Raw genomic sequence first — 22331 nt, forward strand, 5'->3', positions numbered from 1 at the left:
GCCTTCCTATTGGTCGCGCGGCGCTCTCTGGGCGTGGCTTGAGCGAAAAAGCCGCCTTTTCACTGCTACGGAGCAACAGAGGCGTGTGGAGTGAAGCGTTTTGGGATTCTCTTCGAGGGCTTTTTTTTTTTGTCCGAAAATTCGGCAGGCTCGTACACGGGCACCGTCACCGATCGTACTCCGGGTCGTGCTCGGCGTGGCCAGATATGGCGGGTGTCAACACCATCGAGGCGGTGAAGAAAAAGATCAAGACCCTGCAAGATCAGGCGGACGACGCGCAAGACAAAGCAGAGCTTCTGCAGCGTGAGGTGGATGCGGAGAGGCTCGCGCGGGAGCAGGTACGCTTTGCCCATCGCGGCTCGCACACCCGATTCTGTGAGGGGAGAGGGGGAGCGCTCGCTTGATGATGGCGAACACTTTACCTCATTCGTGAGCAATTCCCCCGTAACAAAACCGCCTCAATGTCGTTTTTGCTTCTTTGGATTATTTTAATCTGATGATATTTGACCGCTCTGAAGTAAATGTGCGGAATGTTTTTTTTATGACGTCATTCTTTTTTGCTTTGTGACGGTCGCCCTGGGCGATTCGTCAGCAGTTAAGTCGTGCGGAAAGGATATTTGGTTCGAGTTTGGCTTTGGGCCGAGCTGGAGCTTGTTCACCACATTAATTGTATTTTATTTAATTTCCCTTTTCCACACGAATTAAGCAAAAATGTTTGAAATCGTGGATAGTTTGGTCGTGAGGTAACATTTTGGCAAAATCAAATGCGTGTGAAATTGCGCAATGAATAGCAGTCCATTTATGGAGCCTGTACCAATGTACCATGCAGGGATTCATTTTCCTTGAACCTCTCCCCTCCCACTTGCCATCACTGGTGTATCACGACCGGCTGTACTGAGAAAGAACAGCTCGTGGGTGGGTGGGGCGTGGGCGGGGTCAGTGTTTCCTTAATCCGTTCATCGTGAGTGACGTCATAAAGCATCTGAAACCCTCGAGCTGTATTCTCTTTGGGATTTTATGAATCCCATCGAAATGATGGGCTTTTCCTTATTTTTTGGCATTGTTTTTACGTTACTGTTTATTTATTTCTTTTGTCATGCTTTTTTATTTCATCTTTTCCCTGTAACTTCTTGCATTTGCGTACATCCGTTAAATGAACCCACAGTGCACTCACTGTTCAGAGGAGCACAGGGTTTGCTGATTAATGGCATTCATTGTGCTTACATAAAACTGTGTGCTGTGCTCCATGGATCTGCCTTCTTCATCATCATGGCTCAGGCATTTACCATCTGGATGAGGCTTTTGGCACTCCTCTGAGCGGTCATTAGGACTCTCCTGGGACTGCTGGGGGTTGCTAACAATGGTACTCCCAGCCGGACCATGTGTAGAAATGTGATTCCAGTTATCTAAATAAATGAATAAAACTTCTGATACTTGTAAAACTCTTTGTTATTTTAGGAATACGAGTTCACATACTGTTGTGGCCAAAAATATTGGCACCCTTGCACCTTTTTCAAATAATACACCATTTCATCCAGAAAATTGTTGAAATAAAAAAATATTTCGTATCCACAGATGTATTTCTTTGGTTTGCAGTGGAACAAAACAAAAAAGCTTTAAAAAAATTACGAAATCTTAGCTTATTCCACACAGAAATCCTAAAATGGCTCGGACAATATTAATGGCACCTTTTAGAAGTTGTTAGAAATAATTAGATTTCAAGCAGGTGATTCTCCTTTACATTGGAAATGAACTCACCTGTGGTGAGTTGCAGGTGCCTGCAATATAAAAATCACTCATTCAACAAGTTTGAATAGAGAAAAGGAGTCATTCTGCTGTTTTGTGTCACTGTGCACCCAATGAGCATGGAGAAAAGAAAGAAAACCAGGGAATTGTCTGAGGCGGTCAGACACAAGATTGTAACCAAGCATGGACAATCTCAAGGCTACAAGTCCATCTCCAGAGATCTTGATGTTCCTGTGTCCACTGTACGCAATGTTATCAAGAGGTTTAAGGCCCATGGCACTGTAGCCAATCTCCCTGGATGTGGCCACAAGAGAAAACTTGATCGAACATTACAGCGAAGGATTGTTCGAATGGTGGATAAAGCACCTCGATGAACTGCCAAACACATTCGAGCTGACCTTCAGACACAAGGTACGACAGTTTCAACTCGCACCATCCGTCGCCAACTCTATGAAAGGGGATTCTATGGTAGGTGCTTCTTCGATCATTGTGCTTCCTTTGTCTCCTTGGAAAAACTGCTTCTTCAAAGCCTGGAAATCCTCACCTTCTGATCATAGTCGTAGTGCTTTGGTGGCTGCACACAACAACTACATGCATATCATCTCGACAGCACCAACTACACAAAGCCATCTTTGTCCAGCAGACGTCTGAAAGCTGTCCTCTCTGACCAGCAGCATTCACACCTTCTGGTCTTTGGCCAAGTGCATCTCCACCAACTTCAATTTCCTCTTTCCAGCTTTTTTCAAGCTTTTTTCAATTTCCTCTTCAATTCATTCCACTTCAAAAACAATTCAAGCTATTATAGTTCCTCCTCCCTACATTATCTAAACTCCCCTTCATTGTACTCCTCCTCTATCATTTTTAAACGGATCTCTGACTTGAAAATCACAATAAACCCAGTTTGTAATAAATGTTAATTTTTCATTAATCACCCACTGTCTAAACTCCCCCCTCACACCTCCCCTCCTAAACTCCCCCCTCACCCCTCCCTTTCAATTCTCTCCCCTCTCTCCTCCCCTCCAAATCTCCCCCCTTGCTCCTCCCCTTCAAATCTCCCCCCCAACCCCTCCCCTTCAAATCTCCCTCCCAACCCCATCCCTTCAAATCTCCTCCCCCCCCTACCATCTTTCTCCAACTCTCCCTCCTCCCCCTCCCCCTCCTCCTCACTTCATCTCCCTTCTATCTCATACCTCCACCTCCTCCAACCTTCTACTTTGCAATAAACCCCCTCAAACAACTCCTCAATGTGCCTCATCCCATCACCATCAAACCTTTTGTCCTCATCCTTCCCTTTCTCCTAACTCTTCTGCAATCTCTGACTCACTATCAACAGCTCTCCCGACCTCCCCCACTCACCTTTAATCTTACCCTACCCCTCCCCTGTCCTGCACCCGATGCTCCTCCTCCTTCTTCCTTAACGGTATGGACCTCAAATATCCAGAGCCTACGCTCAAACCTGATTGATCTCTCCATACAGGTTGCTTCTGACAAACCAGGCGTAATCTGCTTAACATAAACTTTCCTACTTCAAGATGTCTATGATTCCTTAATATCTCTCTCTGGTTACTCCCTCCTCCGGTATGATAGACCTGAGCCTCATCCTGGTGGTGGGGTTGCTATCTTTATCAAAAACTCTCTTCCTCACTCTCCTTGCACTGCCCTCTCTCCACCCTACCCCCAGGAGTACCTCTGGCTACGGCTTCCTCTCCGCCCCCACCTTTTGTTCATATGTGTTTTGTACCGTCCTCCAAACAGTGATGACTCCATTTACATTTTGCTGTCTGACAACATGGACCAACTTCTATCCACTCATCCCAACTCTCTCTTCCTCATATGTGACGACTTCAACTGTCATCATGCCAACTGGCTGGGTGTGGGTACCTGTCTCACCAGCCATGGCTCCTCAGCAAAGGACTTCTGCGACTCACTGGGACTGACACAATCTGTCAATTTCCTGACCTGGATCTCAGTCGACGGAGCATCTTCTCTTCCAGACTTGGTTATGACAAACTTCCCTGCAAATGTCTGCTGCTCTTGTTCTGCTCCAATCGGTTCTTCTGATCATGTGCTTGTTAAAGTGGATATCTCTCTGGCCATTCTCAGAGGGCCTCCTCAGCGTCGGCGAGTCTGGCATTTCACTCAGGCTGACTGGCACGGTCTTCAATCAGTCATCAATCATCTGGTCTGGTCTCCCATCTCCACTGCCTCTGACATCAACTCTTCTTGGGAATTCTTCCAAAGTAAACTGCTCTCTCTCATGTACAGATTTATCCCATCTCGTCTTCAGTTGCCATACCCTTCCTCCCGTCCATGGTACACTGAATGTTGTGGTGAGGCAGTTGTCCTGAAACAACTTGCCTTTGCCTCTTGGAAGGCAAATCCAACTGAAGGCAATCTCGGTTCCTTCCACCAAGCTCGGAACAAGAGTGTGTCTACCCTCAGGAGAGCCAGGAAACAATACCTCTCTACTCTCAAGATTGAACTCTCAAACCTGTCTCCTTCCTCCAAATGCTGGTGGCGTCTGGTCGAATTTGTTTCTGGTGTTTGTATCCCCTCCCTTACCTTAAATGGCTACACAGCTGACTCCGCACGTGACAAAGCAGAATGCCTCAAATCTGTGTTTGCCTCAAATTCTTGTGTCCCAAACCCATCTCTCCCTGTACCCACCTTACCCAGTCATACTCAGCTGCTCCTGGACTCTGTGTCCTTCTCTCCTGTCAAGGTGGAGAGGTTTCTGTCAAACCTCAACTTTGATTCTGCAACTGGACCAGACGGCATCAGTCCACGGGTCCTAAAATCCTGTCCTGCCGCTCTATCTCACCCTCTCTCTACTCTCTTCACCCTCTCTTTTGCTCAAAGTCACCTGCCATCAGTTTGGAAATCAGCCAACATTACCGCTTTACACAAAAAAGGTGCAAAAACAGATCCTTGCAACTACAGACCAATCATTCTGCTCCCAATTATCAGCAAAGTCATGGAATCCATCATTGCTTTGGATATCAAATCCTTCCTCTTCTCCAATGGCTTGATCTCTGATCATCAATTTGGTTTCAGACCAGGTCACTCTACTCACACCAGGACATGCTGCTTCTGCTGTCTCAACAATGGATGGAGGTCGTCAATGCCAAACAGGAAATCAGAGCTGTCTCCCTTGACATATCACGTGCCTTCGATACGGTCTGGCACCCCGCTCTGCTCACCAAACTCTCCTCCTTTGGTATCCATGGAAATCTCCAAGCATGGCTTGTGGACTTCCTCTATGGTCATAGTCAAAGTGTGGCCCTGAATGGATTTCTCACATCTCCCCTTCCTGTTCAGGCTCTAGTTCCCCAAGGCAGTGTTCTGGTCTTCATCAATGATCTCTCCGACTCTCTGGAAAATCCTCTGTCTCTTTTCTGTTGACTCCACTCTCTGCCACTCCATTCATCATCCCTCAGATCGGCAGTCTGCAGCCTCCTCACTCTCTGCAGACCTGGACAAAATCACAGACTGGTCAAACAAGTGGAACATGTCTTTCAATCCTGACAAATCTCACACTCTTACTATGTCTCTCCGAAAAGACCGACTGGAAAACCCTCCCATCTACTTTTTCAACAATCCTCTCCGGGAAATTCTGTCACTCAAGCTTTTGGGTCTCACGATTTGCCATGATCTTTCCTGGGAAAACTACATTTCCAAGCTGGCCTCCAAAGTCAGTCGCCGACTGGGCATCCTCCGTCGTACGAAGTCCTTCCTTGGCACACCTGAGCTCCTCACCACATACAAGGCTTTCATCTGCAGATCAATGGAATACTGCTCTCCCCTCTGTGCTGGTGCTCCTGCCTCACACCTAGCTCGGCTTCACGCTGTTGAAACCAAAACTTTCAGAATCATTGGAATCTCCTGCGATGAAGCTGATTGTGAGGGCCTTTCACTCACTCACTGCAGGCAGGTAGGTGGTCTTTCTGTCTTCTACCGTCTGTCTTCTAACTATCCAGCCTAGCTCCCCCAGCTCTTTCTGTGCTCTGTCCCCCAAATATTCCTACAGGTCGCACAAGATCTGCCAGTAACACTCTTCTGGTGAAACTGCCAAAATCAAGACTCTATGCTCACCTTCACTCTTTCATTCCTCTTTTCTCCCACCTATGAAACAAACTCCCTCACTCTCTTCAATCCCACTCCTCCCTCCAGGTCTTTAAAACAGCTGTTCACCACCATCTCTTATCTTTCCCCATCAAAAACCTTGATCATTTCTACCCCCGTTAATTCACCCCAGATCCACTTTTTTGAAATACCGACTTCTTTGCTGGAAGTCCTTGCAGTGTCCATGTGTTTTATACCTTTCCCCCCCCCCCCCCCTTCCCATGCCTCCTCTCCCCAAGCCCACTCCCTCCCACAGATCTCACGATGTCCCTGTTCTCTGCTGTTGTCCTTGTGTGCTTCCCTCTCTCTCTCCCCATCTTGTCTCCCACTCCCTTTATTGTATGTTTTGTGTCCGTTTTTTTTTTGTGATTAATCTCTTACATAAGCCTCGATCTTGTATCCAAAAAAAACTTTCAACCTCCACGTATACTCCAGCACTGCCAACACATTTCTTTCATCGGACTGGCACATTCGCGATGTTCTCACAGTTTGTGAGGTTGATGGTCAGCCAGATCTTTTCTTGTCTGCTACAGAACCTGTTGTCATTAACTTTTAGTGGCAATTTGTGATTTTCTGTGCATTGTGTTGTATGAACTCCATGTTTAGCCCTTTACCACCTTTAAACTCATATTGTTGATCCCCAAACCTAATACTTGTGTAAAATGCCAGGGGCATAGAAAAGGCCCCTTTAAATAAGGGTTTGTGCCATGTGGCAAAGCATAGAAAACAAGGGACATTATATGGCTGGTCGAAAATGCCAACAATACAAAATAAGTGGCATTCAAAAAAATCTTGTGTGCATGCTGGACTACCCTTGTGTTCTGAGGAGGAACCATGTAATGCTCTAGAAAGATTCATATAAAGGGGTGCCAATTTGATTCATACAGCTGCATGAAGAAGTAAATGTATTTTATTTGCCAGATGGAGGGCACCCCTTCATGAGAAGACCTGTTGTAAAACTAATTCTATCAACAACAACAAAAACAACGATCGTGGCCTTCAACTCCAAACAGGTGTAATATGTGCACAAACAGATGCAGTTTTTTTTTCTTTCCGAAAAATAGAGGTACATGTAAGGCTGTCTTATCAAACCTATTGAAAGTTGGCCTCATCCACAGGGCATTCCTGAGAAACCCTCACTCATGCACTCAATGGACTCCCTTCTAATGACATGAAAAAATGCAATTCCACATTATCATATTGTTTTTATGACATACTGAATGTTTTTACTTCCAGTATTTGTTTAATATGCATGTTAAACAATGTCAGATTAATTAACTGGTATGGCAAGATTTGCTCATCTCATCTACATGTACAAAATGATGAAAATTATTGTCAGACTGGCCACATATTCATTACCTGTCATGAGCATTAAAGAATAATTACCTTATTTTATGTGTAAGTTATTTATATTGTTGCGGATCTCCAAACGTCGGCTCTCCCCTTACAAAGGGGGGGTTAATCCCCTTGTCTCTTAACTGGCCGACGCGACCCTGGGGGTTATGACGTCACTTCTGGACGACGTTAACTAGGGTTGTAAGCCGTCTTCTTATTACCTACTTATTAACGCCGCCCAGTAAGCGAGGAAATAACTCCCGCTCGAACCACGGATATGATGGGATATGCCGAGTGGATAGCAATCCGCGATCCGAGCTGTTAACAGGTGACTAGACCCGATTATGGCGGTTCCGATCGTGCCACGTTTACCCAATGTAGAAAAGACTAGGACGATCGGATTAAGGAGAAACCAGAAAGAACAGGGCAATTTATTAACAATTTGTACAATTAGAAGAGGAAACAAAAGAAGGGAATGTACAAGGAAGAGGAAGAAGCAGATACACAGGACAGTCTTAATTACAGGCTTAACTTATTCCCTGGACAAACGGGCCCATCTCACACACACAGACACTCACACGGGGATTGTAGAGGAACAGGTTGATGGTCACCAGCGCGTCCAGGCTCCAGTCCGGCTCCGGTCCAGGCGATGGAAAACCCGGCAGGCAGCTCTTCACAGTGTAACGCGAACGGACAATTACATCACGGGGGGGGGGGGGGGGGGCGGGGGGGAAGGCTGGTATCCTGGCGGCGTACGTAATAGTTGCAAGACTCGCGCCAAACGCCCCCTCTCCAATGTCCTGTACACAAGCGCCAATTGTGCAAGTCCTGTCTTCTCCGCACCGTCCTAAGGTCGACCTTCGCACTGTCCTCCAAATCGCAGCAGTCCTGGACAGTTCTCTTAAATGTGCGCTCTCCCAGTAAGTCCTGTCAGCACACGCTTTCGCTGTAAGTTCTCCAAAATCACAGTAGTCCGTTTACCAAGCGCGCTTCCAACAAGTCCTGTAAATGTGCGCTCTCCCAATAAGTCCTCTTTTAATCAATCTTTCACTCGAGTGCTTAGCGAGAGTCCTCTTCTCCTCCGTCCTCTGAGAGTCCTGTAAAAGGGCTTTGTGCGCTCGCTTTTATAAGACAGCCAGCGATCGCTCCGCCAGCCCAAAAGCCACGCCTATCAGGCGATGTCACTCCAGCCCTGGTTGGCTGGTTCTTGCTTACCGGCCCCGCCCTGACGGCTGGGTGATGTGGCCACACCTTCTTCCTGGCGCTCCACCCCCTTTTTCCGGGCCTCACCTCGTGGCTGATGGCGGCGTTTAGCGAGCTCACGCTCAAGGGCAGCGAACGCTGCTAACAAAGGCGCGTAACAAATTGGGAAGGGCCATGGGGCACAGCCTGGAGGGCGCGCTTTATGGCGTCGCTTGGAGAGGGAGGCTGGCAAAATGGACGAATGGGGCCTACTCCTTATTTGATTGACACAACGCAGATTCAACTATTGGAAACATGGCCTTATCTATACACATACTAAGGAATAACTGAAGTCCTATGGTGACCTACGTGTTGCTTGTGGCCTACTGTTACGGATTTGTCACTTCCGTTGTTGTGGTTTTCATCCACTTGACATATTTCTGATATTATGTACTATTATTATTTTCAAAAGGTTTATTATTCACGAACGGTTATCAAAAGTTAAAAAGGATAACTTTAAGTCAAACAGGAAACCGGATCGAGAACTGGAAGACGACGAGGAGAAAAGAGGAAGCGGTGTGGCAAGGAAATTCGGACAAGATGCATGACGTCGAGCTCTGTAACGAGCGTTGCTAACGAAGGTCGCGAAGGAATTTTGAATTCCCTTAAAGGACATCCTGCGGTAGGAGTTATCGCTGGGAGTGTGAAATCTGCATAGTCAGGTTTTGGGTGCTGAGATTCGAGACCAATCCTCGCCTAGTCGCATCCACTCAAGTACGAACCGTCGGCCATTTTGAACCTCACGCTTCGCTCACCGAAAAGGTTTTTGCTAAGCGTCTGCTTTTCTCTGCATCCTGTCGTCTGTCGGGGATGTACAATCTGTTTCTCCATTGGTGTGTGCGCAAACGCTGCGTTGGAAGAGTACGCTGCGGTTCGCTGATTGAACTGTGAACGTGCACATCGAGTTTGCCTCTGGTTTCGGACCACGTGACTTGCTACGCTTTTTCTATGCCTACGCCTCGTCAGCATCCACGGAGTGCGGGTCTCGATTCGACCTCGCTCTGACACTAGCTGGAGCGAATCACCTTCGCCTTGGAAAAGGTTACAGAGACATTGAGGAGGGTCCTTTTTCCTTCACTGGGAGCAGTGAGTTATCTGGCTTTATTTGGTGGTACCACCATAAGCAATAAGATATATAGAGTGCACTCGAAATTGCCTTGGCTTGCCACTAATTCCTTTGCTTGCCATTTGTTGTACCGTTATTCCTGTGTGTGATTTCTAATACAATTTTGTTCATTTATAATCATTGGTGTGGTTTCACTATTGATTTTCAACACAGGGTAACATATTTTTCTGCCGGGGCTCCTCTCGGGGTTCGGAGGTTACCGAGACCAGGAGATCATTGAGGACTCCGTAACACCTACCTATGGGGTGCAACCTTTAACCTTTAATGATGTCATATTTACAAGCAAGTGTGGGTTCTCAAAACCGCAACACTGCACCCCTCCTTTTGCCAGGCTTGTCCCGAGCCGAAACATCAGGACTATCTTTTACATCTACATGTGACCCTTAGGTGTGGTTACCTTCTACTTTTAACCTACTACCCTGAGTGCGACAGTTTTAACACTAGATATGTCCCCCCTGCTGGGTTGTGTCCTACCTAACTGACTCACGCCCACAATTAACCGAATTACGGAATGGTTCTCAAACTAAACATTCATGCCAGTGGGGAGCATTATTTACAATACACTACTAATTATTTACAACTACAACCCAGGACCTGTCTTTTGTGGGAAAAAGCAGAGATTTTGATAAGAGGAAAATGCCAATTGCAATGCACTGCACCGATACACCATACACCCATATGCACCAAATAAATGCACCATAATAAAAAAATGCATGAAACACACCAGCACCAAAAATGCACAAAAACATTTCAAAAATTAATAAATGATGACGTCTTGTGCTTGGCTTGCTTGTCCGATGGATCTTGGCTGTCTTCTTGCTTGATGTTCTAATTTAATAAAAAGGGCACAAGCCGCGTCCGCTTTTTTATTTATGGCCAGCAAGGCCAACTCAGGTGGTCCGACTGCTGGCATCGATGCCACTTAAAACAGTGGTCCGCAAGCCAGATACTGCTGGCAGCAATGGTCTGTCCCAGCAGAGGTGCCAGGCCACAGAACGTGTGGTCCAAAGGTGCCAGGCCACAGAACGTGTGGTCCATATGGTGTATCAGTGCAGGCAGGCAACAGGGTGCAGGCAGCAAGAGTGCGGCCGCACAATTCAGGACACCTGCACACTCCCCTCGCACAAAAGACCATAGTCCATGAGTGGGGGAGGCAGACAAAGCAGAGGTTAGCGGGGGGGGGGGGGCAAGGGCGCAAGTGTACACATCAAAACAAGGCAATGCGACATGAAGGGCGCGGGAGAGCGAGCTGAGAAAGCTCGTCCCTACTCGTACGTCACCCCCCATGTCAGCCTACACTACCCTTGCCCTTCCCCGTATTTACACAATTTGCAATTTACAAATTTGTCTCTACTGTCTCGTCCCCCATATCTCCCATAATCCAAATTAGTCCCCAATCCCTCCCAAGAAGGAAGGGATGGAATCTCACACAATGTCTCACCCACGTCAAGATGCGTCTTACATTCCCAAATGTTTGCCAAAACCTAGTGTGGAGTCCTATCACCTCGGTGAGTGGATGTGGATGGTGCGAAGAGATTTTCCTCCTAACTATCCTTCTAAATGACATTAACATAGTTACACTACCTAGGGTCTTGCCCTGCCAATCCATTGGCCACTCTTCACTATGCGGTTCTAAAAACCAATTCCCATTGCCCATACTGTGGTGCTCTACCAATTTGGGGTCTCACTCCCCAATTTTTTCAATCTGTGCCCTCGCAAAATTTTGGGGCTGGGTCGTGTGGCTCTACCAGCAGGTCCTACTTACCTGCGCACCTCCGCCACTGAACGTCGCCACCCGAGCTTGCCTAGCTCCTCACCCTAATCTACCTGGGGAAGGCCCTCCCTGGCGCTTACCCCCTCGATGCCCTCTCTGGCATTGGGCTACCTGGGTCCTCTCCTGGGATCCTCGGGCCCCGCTGAACTCTACACAACACTACCTGGCTCCCAGAGCCTACCTGCGGCCTCCCCTGGCCGACAGACTACCAGTGGCGGAGTGCTCAATAACCATACTTACTAACAGGCTCACATGCCCAGCCATTCCACTTTACTCATGCACCCAACAAAAACACTACTTTCTACTACCTGCACCACAGATGTCAATATCCAACAAATTTACCTACTCCCTCTACCTAACTTTAAACTACCCTCCCCGGGTATTCGTGAAGGGGTCCATCCTTCTCCCATTCACTCCTTCGCACCATGCACTCCACACTACTCATTCCACACCACTCACTCCACACCATTTATTCCACACAACCATTCTCCACTTGCACACCATGCAAGTCAATCACTCAATACACTTACACTTATCCACAATACTCCACTCATACACTTTCACACACACACACATCCCTCTCTAGCATTGCCTCTCAATTCCTCATTTGCTCACCAGCACTTCCAGGACTCTCATGCACACGGTGGTTCCCACAATTACACACACACATCCTTCACGAGCAATGCCTCATTTGCTCACTAGCACTACAAGGACTTCCATTCACAATTCCTCATTTGCGCCTAAACCTCAAGCTCATACACACAGCACCATCTAGCTAGCTGCTCCCTTCTAAAACTCGTGCTCCCCGTCATCCCTTATACTAAGCACTCCCTCGTCATTATCATCCATCTAATCTCTCTACGTCCCCTCTACATGTACAATGTCTCTACTTAACTCTCAAGTCTCCTAAAGTCATTTTTTAAAATTCCGAACATTATCCTAACCCACTGAGTGAGTACCAGTTCACTGGTAATTCCCTGTTTGTCGTAAAAAGGCGACAAAAATGGTGGGCGGCAGGAAGGGCATCCGGCCGTAAAACATTGCTTCAAAAAGGGGACCAAAAAACAACAACAACCACGGTCCCCGAAAAAGGCCAACCCCCGCTTGCGGGGAAAAATGGCCTCTAAAGGTGTTGTTTTTTTTTTTTAATCCTAACCCGCCCTGGCTAGTTCTCACCGCTAAACCCCATAAGTCTACTGCTCCTCTGCCCCAAGATACGATGTGAGGGATGGTAGATCTACCATCCCTCTACACCGTATACCATTCGCCATCACTATCGCTATCCGTTCTCTGAACTATGAGCCTCTCGTGCGGGAAAACATTTTTACAGCTCCACTTCGAAAAGCCGAGCAATGCATACGGTGGTCTGTCTCCTGTTGGTTGGGTCCGTCCGGCATTTTCGATTCTGGGGAGGAGGCATACTCGAGCCGAGGTTCCAAGGTCCATCCCGGCACGGAGCCTTCCGGTCTCCGGCCCGATGACCCAACCTCTCCCGGTCGGAACACCGCGCCCGCCAGGGGGCGAAGGTCCGACCTGGCCTTTCTCCCCCAGAATCGTGCCGCTCGCCGCTACGACGCGGCACCGACCATACAGGGCGGAGCCCGGCCCGAATCGTGCACGGCGCTCCTTGCAAGAGCGACGCGGCAATGATCCCCGCCGGCCCCCGCAGCACACAAAGAAGACCACGCCCCAAGAGCTCGTGTTGGCTATACGTCGGCCTAAGCGCTGCCCCGGTCAGCGTCGATGCTCGAGTCACATTCTCACATTCACACGCGACCCTTTTCTCACTCGCACACCCCATACACTCCGTTCTCACACACTCCTCTGTTACACACCTTTCTTCCACGCACTCCTCCTGTGCACTCTCCTCCGTTACGTACTCCGTAACACTCATGGGGGTGCACTCTTGCACATACCCAGTACCCACTCACCCGCTCCGGTGTGCATCCCCGCACACGCTCCTCATCCATCTCCGGTGTGCATCCTCGCACACTCCCTCCGTCCAGCTCACTCTCTGTATCACACTCACTCTCACACATACACTCCATTGTGCATTCTCCCTCGCTCTCACACTCTGTTGTTACACACCCACGCTTCTGTGCACACTTTTTTCTCACTCGCGCGCCATTTCCTTTCACACAGCGCACCACGGACCTTCCACAAGCGCCCGGGTGACGCCGGGATCCCAAGCGCGCAAAAAATCCTTTTGCGCCAATCCTTTTCGTGCCTTATACAGCCCGGCTTGCCTTTGGGATCCTCCTCTCCACACGCAGCTGCAAACTTTCATTTTGGTTACAAAGCACGGCATCATGGTGTGAATACAGACTTTGTACATATTCCATCTCTTCCTCCCACGATTGCTCTTCTAAGTCCGCCGTCATCTTGATCTCAATTTCCACTATCATTAATTCATTTTCCTTTCCCTCGACGACCGCTGGCGCTAATAAAATTTTCTTTTCTACTTCGGCGGTCGTCGGCTTCCCCATACCCCATGTCGCGATTTCTATTCCAGTCCACGTGACTTCGCTTTGCTCCAACTCGCTTTCCCCGTGCTTCTCAAGTCGCGCTACCCCGTCGCATACCCGTGTGCCTTTCCCGCTCGACCTGCGGTCAATGTCTCTCCCCATCTTCCTTATCTGGCCACCCACTCTGTTTCCAAACCCCGTTAACCCATCCTTCATTCCTTCCATTTGATTTTCTCGGGTGGCCATTCTGTTTTCCAACCCCGTTAACCCCTCATTCATTTCTCTGGCTTGGCCACCCACGTCCTTCAACTGGCCCCCTAATTTGCTTTCTAATCCCCCCAATTTACTTTCTAACCCCCCAATTTGACTTCCCAATTGCTCCCCCATTCTATTTTCCAAATTACTTAACCCGTCTCTCAATCCCCCAATTTGGTTTCCCAGGCCTTTCGTCTCGTCCTTTTGGGTGTCTAATTTACCATTTATTTTATTCATTTCATTCATTAGCTGCGCCATGAAGGCTTGCATGTCGCCCACCCCCATTTGCGCAGCGGGCGCGGCCCTCGTCGCCATGTGCGAGGCGCCGCCATCTTGCCTGCCTGCAATCCCTACTGCTGCATCCTCATTAATTTCCTCCTCCATCTCTCCCAATTGTCTCACTTCTTCCCGGGGGTCCTGGATTGCCTCTAACTCTTCCTCTTCTTCTAACCCCACCGGCATCCGATCGCCTTGGCTATCCATGGCACGATTTAATTTAGATGTTAAATAAAATTTTGGCCGCTCATAATTTGGAGGGCGCTAGGCGCACTTCGGGCCCAAATCCCACTCCCAGACACCAATTGTTACGGCCAATATGCACAATTGGTGTCCAAAATTTCGTCTACAAATTTCGTCCAGGTTCCAAATCCCCACTCCTGACTACCAAGTGTTGCGGATCTCCAAACGTCGGCTCTCCCCTTACCAAGGGGGGTTAATCCCCTTGTCTCTTATCTGGCCGACGCGACCCTGGGGGTTATGACGTCACTTCCGGCCGACGTTAACTAGGGTTGTAAGCCGTCTTCTTATTACCTACTTATTAATGCCGCTCAGTAAGCGAGGAAATAACTCCCGCTCGAACCACGGATATGATGGGATATGCCGAGCGGATAGCAATCCGCGATTCGAGCTGTTAACAGGTGACTAGACCCGATTATGGCGGTTCCGATCGTGCCACGTTTACCCAATGGAGAAAAGACTAGGACGATCGGATTAAGGAGAAACCAGAAAGAACAGGGCAATTTATTAACAATTTGTACAATTAGAAGAGGAAACAAAAGAAGGGAATGTACAAGGAAGAGGAAGAAGCAGATACACAGGGCAGTCTTAATTACAGGCTTAACTTATTCCCTGGACAAACGGGCCCGTCTCACACACACAGACACTCACACGGGGATTGTAGAGGAACAGGTTGATGGTCACCAGCGCGTCCAGGCTCCAGTCCGGCTTCGGTCCAGGCGATGGAAAACCCGGCAGGCAGCTCTTCACAGTGTAACGTGAACGGACAATTATATCACGGGGAAAGGCTGGTATCCTGGCGGCATACGTAATAGTTGCACGACTCGCGCCAAACGCCCCCTCTCCAATGTCCTGTACGCAAGCGCCAATTGTGCAAGTCCTGTCCTCTCCACACCGTCCTAAGGTCGACCTTCGCACCGTCCTCCAAATCGCAGCAGTCCTGGACAGTTCTCTTAAATGTGCGCTCTCCCAGTAAGTCCTGTCAGCACACGCTTTCGCTGTAAGTTCTCCAAAATCACAGTAGTCCGTTTACCAAGCGCGCTTCCAACAAGTCCTGTAAATGTGCGCTCTCCCAATAAGTCCTCTTTTAATCAATCTTTCACTCGAGTGCCTAGCGAGAGTCCTCCGAGAGTCCTCTTCTCCTCAGTCCTCTGAGAGTCCTGTAAAAGGGCTTTGTGCGCTCGCTTTTATAAGACAGCCAGCGATCGCTTCGCCAGCCCAAAAGCCGCGCCTATCAGGCGATGTCACTCTTGTTTACCGGTTCTTGCTTACCGGCCCCGCCCTGACGGCTGGGTGACGTGGCCACACCTTCTTCCTGGCGCTCCACCCCCTTTTTTCGGGCCTCACCTCGTGGCTGATGGCGGCGTTTAGCGAGCTCACGCTCAAGGGCAGCGAACGCTGCGAACAAAGGCGCGTAACAAATTGGGAAGGGCCATGGGGCACAGCCTGGAGGGCGCGCTTTATGGCGTCGCTTGGAGAGGGAGGCTGCCAAAATGGACGAATGGGGCCTACTCCTTATTTGATTGACACAACGCAGATTCAACTATTGGAAACATGGCCTTATCTATACACATACTAAGGAATAACTGAAGTCCTATGGTGACCTACGTGTTGCTTGTGGCCTACCTATGGGGTGCAACCTTTAATGATGTCATATTTACAAACAAGTGTGGGTTCTCAAAACCGCAACAATATATATATATATATACAGTGGAACCTTGACTTACGAGTGCCCCAACTTACGAGTTTTTCGAGATACGAGCCGTCGCTCGGGCGGTTTATTGCTTTGAGATGCGAGCCGAGATCTGAGTTACGAGCTTTCGCCACCCGCCACCAGGTGGGTTCCGGTCACGTGGTTATCTTGCCGTGCAAGTATCTCTGCCGTATATCGCTGCATTTTTGTTTTCGCATGTTGGTTATTTTGAGTTTACGCCACCCGCCACCAGGTGGGTTCCGGTCACGTGGTTATCTTGCCGTGCAAGTATCTCTGCCGTATATCGCTGCATTTTTGTTTTCGCATGTTGGTTATTTTGAGTTTACGCCAGCCGCCACCAGGTGGGTTCCGGTCACGTGGTTATCTTGCCGTGCAAGTACAGTATCTCTGCCGTATATCGCTGCATTTTTGTTTTCGCATGTTGGTTATTTTGAGTTTACGCCAGCCGCCACCAGGTGGGTTCCGGTCACGTGGTTATCTTGCCATGCAAGTATCTCTGCCGTATATCGCTGCATTTTTGTTTTCGCATGTTGGTTATTTTGAGTTTACGCCAGCCGCCACCAGGTGGGTTCCGGTCATGTGGTTATCTTGCCGTGCAAGTATCTCTGCCGTATATCGCTGCATTTTTGTTTTCGCATGTTGGTTATTTTGAGTTTACGCCAGCCGCCACCAGGTGGGTTCCGGTCACGTGGTTATCTTGCCGTGCAAGTACAGTATCTCTGCCGTATATCGCTGCTGTTTTGTTTTCGCATTTTGGTTATTTTGGAGCTTACGCCACCCCCCACCAGGTGGGTTCCGGTCACGTGGTTATCTTGCCGTGCAAGTACAGTATCTCTGCCGTATATCGCTGCTGTTTTGTTTTCGCATTTTGGTTATTTTGGAGCTTACGCCACCCCCCACCAGGTGGGTTCCGGTCACGTGGTTATCTTGCCGTGCAAGTACAGTATCTCTGCCGTATATCGCTGCTGCTTTGTTTTCGCATTTTGGTTATTTTGGAAAATTTCTTAGTTTTAACCACGGGTCCTAAGAAATTGAGTGCCAAGGGCAGTAGTGAGAAGAAGAAGAGGATGATGTGCTTGGATATAAAACACGCAATCGTCGAAAAACATGAGCGAGGTGTGCGTGTTGTCGACTTGGTGAGGCGGATGTGAAGGCAGCTGAAGATTTTATTATAACTTTTGCCGAACTGATAGAAGCCGAACGATACATCCCCCAGCAAATCTTCAACTGTGACGAGACAGGGCTCTTCTGGAAAAAGATGCCGAGGAGGACGTATATAACGGCAGAGGAGAAGAGCATGCCAGGCCACAACCTGTTCAGAGTGCCGGCGATAGCTCGCCTTCTCTTTGTGGAAAACACGGTGAGATCCTTAACATCCAACAACTAATGGGACGCAAACGGGGCGCCCAGTTTAGCGGTACACACATTGATGAATCACCCTGCCTGTGATTCACCCATGACAGGTTATAGCTGGGTCGGGATTCAAACCCAGGCTGGACAGTTTAGACTTTAGAGTCAAGTGTGCGTACCTCCAGTCCAGGCCATCCTGCCAACTTGTATGCTGCATACAGGTGAAATATAAAGCGCGAGATATTTTTATATATACTGTATATTTAAAAAAAAATTGGTGTGGTTTTTGGCGGGCTGGAACGGATTAATAGCATTTCAATGCATTTTAATGGGGAAATTTGATTTGAGAAACGAGCAATTTGAGTTACGAGCTCGGTCACAGAACGAATTAAACTCGTAAGTCAAGGTTCCACTGTATATATATACATTATATATATATATATACAGTGGAACAGTTATATATATATATATACAGTATATACATTATATATATATATATACAGTACAGGAGTATATATACAGTATATACAGTGGAACGAGCACTGTATATATATATATACAGTGGAACCTTGACTTACGAGTTTAATTCGTTCTGTGACCGAGCTCGTAACTCAATTTGCTCGTTTCTCAAATCAAATTTCCCCATTAAAATGCATTGAAATGCTATTAATCCGTTCCAGCCCGCCAAAAACCACACCAATTTTTTTTTAAATATGCAGTATATATAAAAATATCTCGCGCTTTATATTTCACCTGTATGCAGCATACAAGTTGGCAGGATGGCCTGGACTGGAGGTACGCACACTTGACTCTAAACTGTCTAGCCTGGGTTTGAATCCCGACCCAGCTATAACCTGTCATGTCGGTGTTTCACAGGCAGGGTGATTCATCAATGTGTGTACCGCTAAACTGGGCGCCCCGTTTGCGTCCCATTAGTTGTTGGATGTTAAGGATCTCACCGTGTCTTCCACAAAGAGAAGGCGAGCTATCGCCGGCACTCTGAACAAGTTGTGGCCTGGCATGCTCTTCTCCTCTGCCGTTATATACGTCCTCCTCGGCATCTTTTTCCAGAAGAGCCCTGTCTCGTCACAGTTGAAGATTTGCTGGGGGATGTATCGTTCGGCTTCTATCAGTTTGGCAAAAGTTATAATAAAATCTTCAGCTGCCTTCACATCTGCCTCACCAAGTCGACAACACGCACACCTCGCTCATGTTTTTCGACGATTGCGTGTTTTATATCCAAGCACATCATCCTCTTCTTCTTCTCAGTACTGCCCTTGGCACTCAATTACTTAGGACCCGTGGTTAAAACTAAGAAATTTTCCAAAATAACCAACATGCGAAAACAAAACAGCAGCGATATACGGCAGATATGCTTGCACGGCAAGATAACCACGTGACCGGAACCTACCTGGTGGCGGCTGGCGTAAGCTCCAAAATAACCAACATGCGAAAACAAAACAGCAGCGATATACGGCAGATATGCTTGCACGGCAAGATAACCACGTGACCGGAACCCACCTGGTGGCGGCTGGCGTAAGCTCCAAAATAACCAAAATGCGAAAACAAAACAGCAGTGATATACGGCAGATATGCTTGCACGGCAAGATAACCACGTGACCGGAACCCACCTGGTGGCAGCTGGCGTAAGCTCCAAAATAACCAACATGCGAAAACAAAACAGCAGCGATATACGGCAGATATGCTTGCACGGCAAGATAACCACGTGACCGGAACCCACCTGGTGGCGGGTGGCGTAAGCTCGTAACTCAGATCTCGGCTCGCATCTCAAAGCAATAAACCGCCCGAGCGACGGCTCGTATCTCGGAAAACTCGTAAGTTGGTGCACTCGTAAGTCAAGGTTCCACTGTATATATATATATATATATATATATATATTATATATATAATATATGTATATATATATATGTATGTATGTATATATATACATATATATATATATATATATATATATATATATATATATATATATATATATATATGTATATATATATATATATATATATATATGTAGTGAGTGACCAAGTGCTTATGATGCAAAGTGCACAATGACCCGTCAGATGGGAATGTGGAAATTTCCACAGGCCGGTATGTAAGATAAAACATCTGAACATAAACACTGCTCTTCTGTGATGGAAAGTTGGCATAAATTTAGCAACAGATGTAAAGTTCAAAATTGTGTACAATATTGTTGATTTTAATGCATCATATTGGAATTCTGTTTCTACATAGTTTATACCCACCCACAAAATATTGGACTAATCCACTTCTTACTGTACATTGTATGTTCTAGTTAGCATTGAATGTGCATGCTGGATGTGAGAGGAAACACATCCTTTCATTCTCAACTCCAACCAGAGACCATTATTTGCGAGAAGGTACAGTCGTGGCCAAAAATATTGGCACCATTGCACTTTTTTCAAACAATGCACCATTTCTTCCAGAAAATTTTTGAAAGAAAAAATATATTTTGCTATCCACATATGTATTTCTTTGGTTTGCAGTGGAACAAAACAAAAATAGCTGAAAAGAAATACTAAATCTTAGCTTATTCCACACAGAAATCCTAAAATGGCACGGACAATATTATTGGCACCTTTTAGAAGTTGTTAGAAATAATTGGATTTCAAGCAGGTGATTCTCCTTTACTTTGGGATTGAACTCACCTGTGGTGAGTTGCAAGTGCCGACAAAGTAAAAATCACTCATTCAACCAGTTTGAATGGAGAAAAGGAGTCATTCTGCTGTTTTGTGTCACTGTGTGTACCACAATGAGTGTGGAGAAAAGAAGCAAAACTAGAGAATTGCCTGAGGAGGTCAGACACAATATTGTAGCCAAGCATGGACATTGGACAATCTCAAGGCTACATGTACATCTCCAGAGACCTTGATGTTCCTGTGTCCACCGTACGCAATGTTATCAGGAAGTTTAAGGTCCATGGCACTGTAGCCAACCTCCCTGGATGTGGCCGCAAGAGAAAACTTCATCTAAAATGCAGCAAAGGATTGTTCAAATGGTGGAGAAAGCACCTCAATCAACTGCCAAACAGATTCAAGCTGACCTTCAGACACAAGGTACGACAGTTTCAACTCGCACCATCCGTCGCCAACTCGATGAAAGGGGGTTCTATGGTAGGAGACCCATGAGGACTCCACTGCTGAAATAGACAAAAGAAAGCCCGACTGTAGTTTGCCAAAACACCTGAACAAGCCAAAATCCATCTGGGTGAATGTCCTGTGGACAGATAAGACCAAATTAGAGCTTTTTGGTAAAGCACATCATCTATATGTTTACAGAGAACAAAATGAAGCCTTCAAAGAAAAGAACACCTTCCCTACACTCAAACATGGAGGAGGTTCAGTGATGTTTTGGGGTTGCTGTGCTGCCTCTGGCACAGGGTGCCTTGAATGTGTGCATGGCATCATGAAATCAGGAGATTACCAAGGCATTTTGGAGCGCAATGTTCACCCAGTGTCAGAAAGCTGGATCTCCGTCGAAGGTCATGGGTCTTGCAACATGGCAATGACCCCAAACACACTTCAAAAAGCATCAGGAATGGTTCAAGACAAAATGCTCAACTGTTCTGAAGTGGCAGCAATGAGTCCGGATGTAAATCCCATTGAACACATGTGGAGATATCTGAAAACAGCAGTTGGGAGAAGGTACACTTCAAATCTGAGAGAACTGGAGCAGTTTGCACAAGGAAGAGTGGGCCAATCTGCCAGTAGAGAGGTGTAGGAAGCTCATTCATGGCTAGAGGAAGCGCTTGACTGCAGTTATTTTGTCCAAAGGCTGAGCCACCAAATATTAAGTCGAGGGTGTCTATAATTTTGTCAATGCCATTTATTTTTATTTCCTGATTTAAAAGGATATATTAAGTTTTGAATCAAAAACAAAGGTTCTGTAATATTAACAGTGAAATAAAGAATTGTGGAGACCAAATACCTTAGTCAATTTTAAATTATTTTTGAGAGAATTGCGAGTTATTTGAAAATAGTGCAAAGGTGCCAATATATTTGGCCACGACTGTATATATAGATGTACGTGTATGTCCCGTATGTTCCCAATTTTAATTACTCGATTAAAGAAATAAGATAAGTTTCTAAATTATTATTTGCTTGTAGTTAGTAAATCATAACTTTACCAAGTTTCAGTCATTTATCTCTGGGTATTGAAATTGACAAAAAAAAAAGGTGTCTAAAAGAACAAGCATTCTGAGTATTGCGCTGCAATACATGTCCCCTACCAAAGTTCAAAGTGCCATAACTTTGTCAAAAATGATCGAATATGCAAATTTATGCACGGTTGATGCTGGTTTTCAAACTTGATCTGAGGTATGCTGAGACACATGTGTGTCACGCCTCGCCTCGTTGATAAGCCCGCAAGGTCGCTCCGTGGAGCGGCCTGCACGTATTCAACTATGTGTGAATTATATAATTACCAACTCACGGTCTGAGGTAACTCGGCTAAAAATTATACAATTTGCACCAAATAAAGTTTCTGAATGGTTGCACAGACCCCTACATCTCACTAAAAGTGGAAACAGAATGTAAATTGGAGTTAAAACAAGGAATATTAACAGCTTTGACTTACCGCACTCCAAATTATAGTCCGGAAAACTGTTGGGGAAATTACCAAAGTTCAAAGTGCCATAACTTTGTCAAA

At 46.9% G+C, this 22331-nt stretch overlaps 1 protein-coding gene across 9 annotated transcripts in view; it reads left to right on the top strand.

Annotated features, from left to right (window-relative positions):
• Positions 1–22331, top strand: part of LOC137420826 (tropomyosin alpha-3 chain) — a 72667-nt gene that overhangs the window by 25248 nt on the left and 25088 nt on the right. For 4 of the 9 annotated variants that reach the window (XM_078772263.1, XM_068106248.2, XM_078772264.1 and 1 more), the window contains exon 1: positions 68–338. The exons of 4 other annotated variants lie outside the window; for them this stretch is intronic. In XM_078772263.1, the coding sequence (XP_078628389.1) occupies positions 207–338 (132 nt within the window). In that variant the 5' untranslated portion in view covers positions 68–206. Of the gene's footprint in view, positions 1–46; positions 339–22331 lie in introns of those variants that run through there. One more of the 9 variants, XM_068106249.2, reaches the window with a different exon arrangement.

Source organism: Myxine glutinosa, chromosome 2, assembly GCF_964187855.1.
Source record: "Myxine glutinosa chromosome 2, kmMyxGlut1.1, whole genome shotgun sequence".
NCBI classification, from domain to species: Eukaryota; Metazoa; Chordata; class Myxini; order Myxiniformes; family Myxinidae; genus Myxine; species Myxine glutinosa.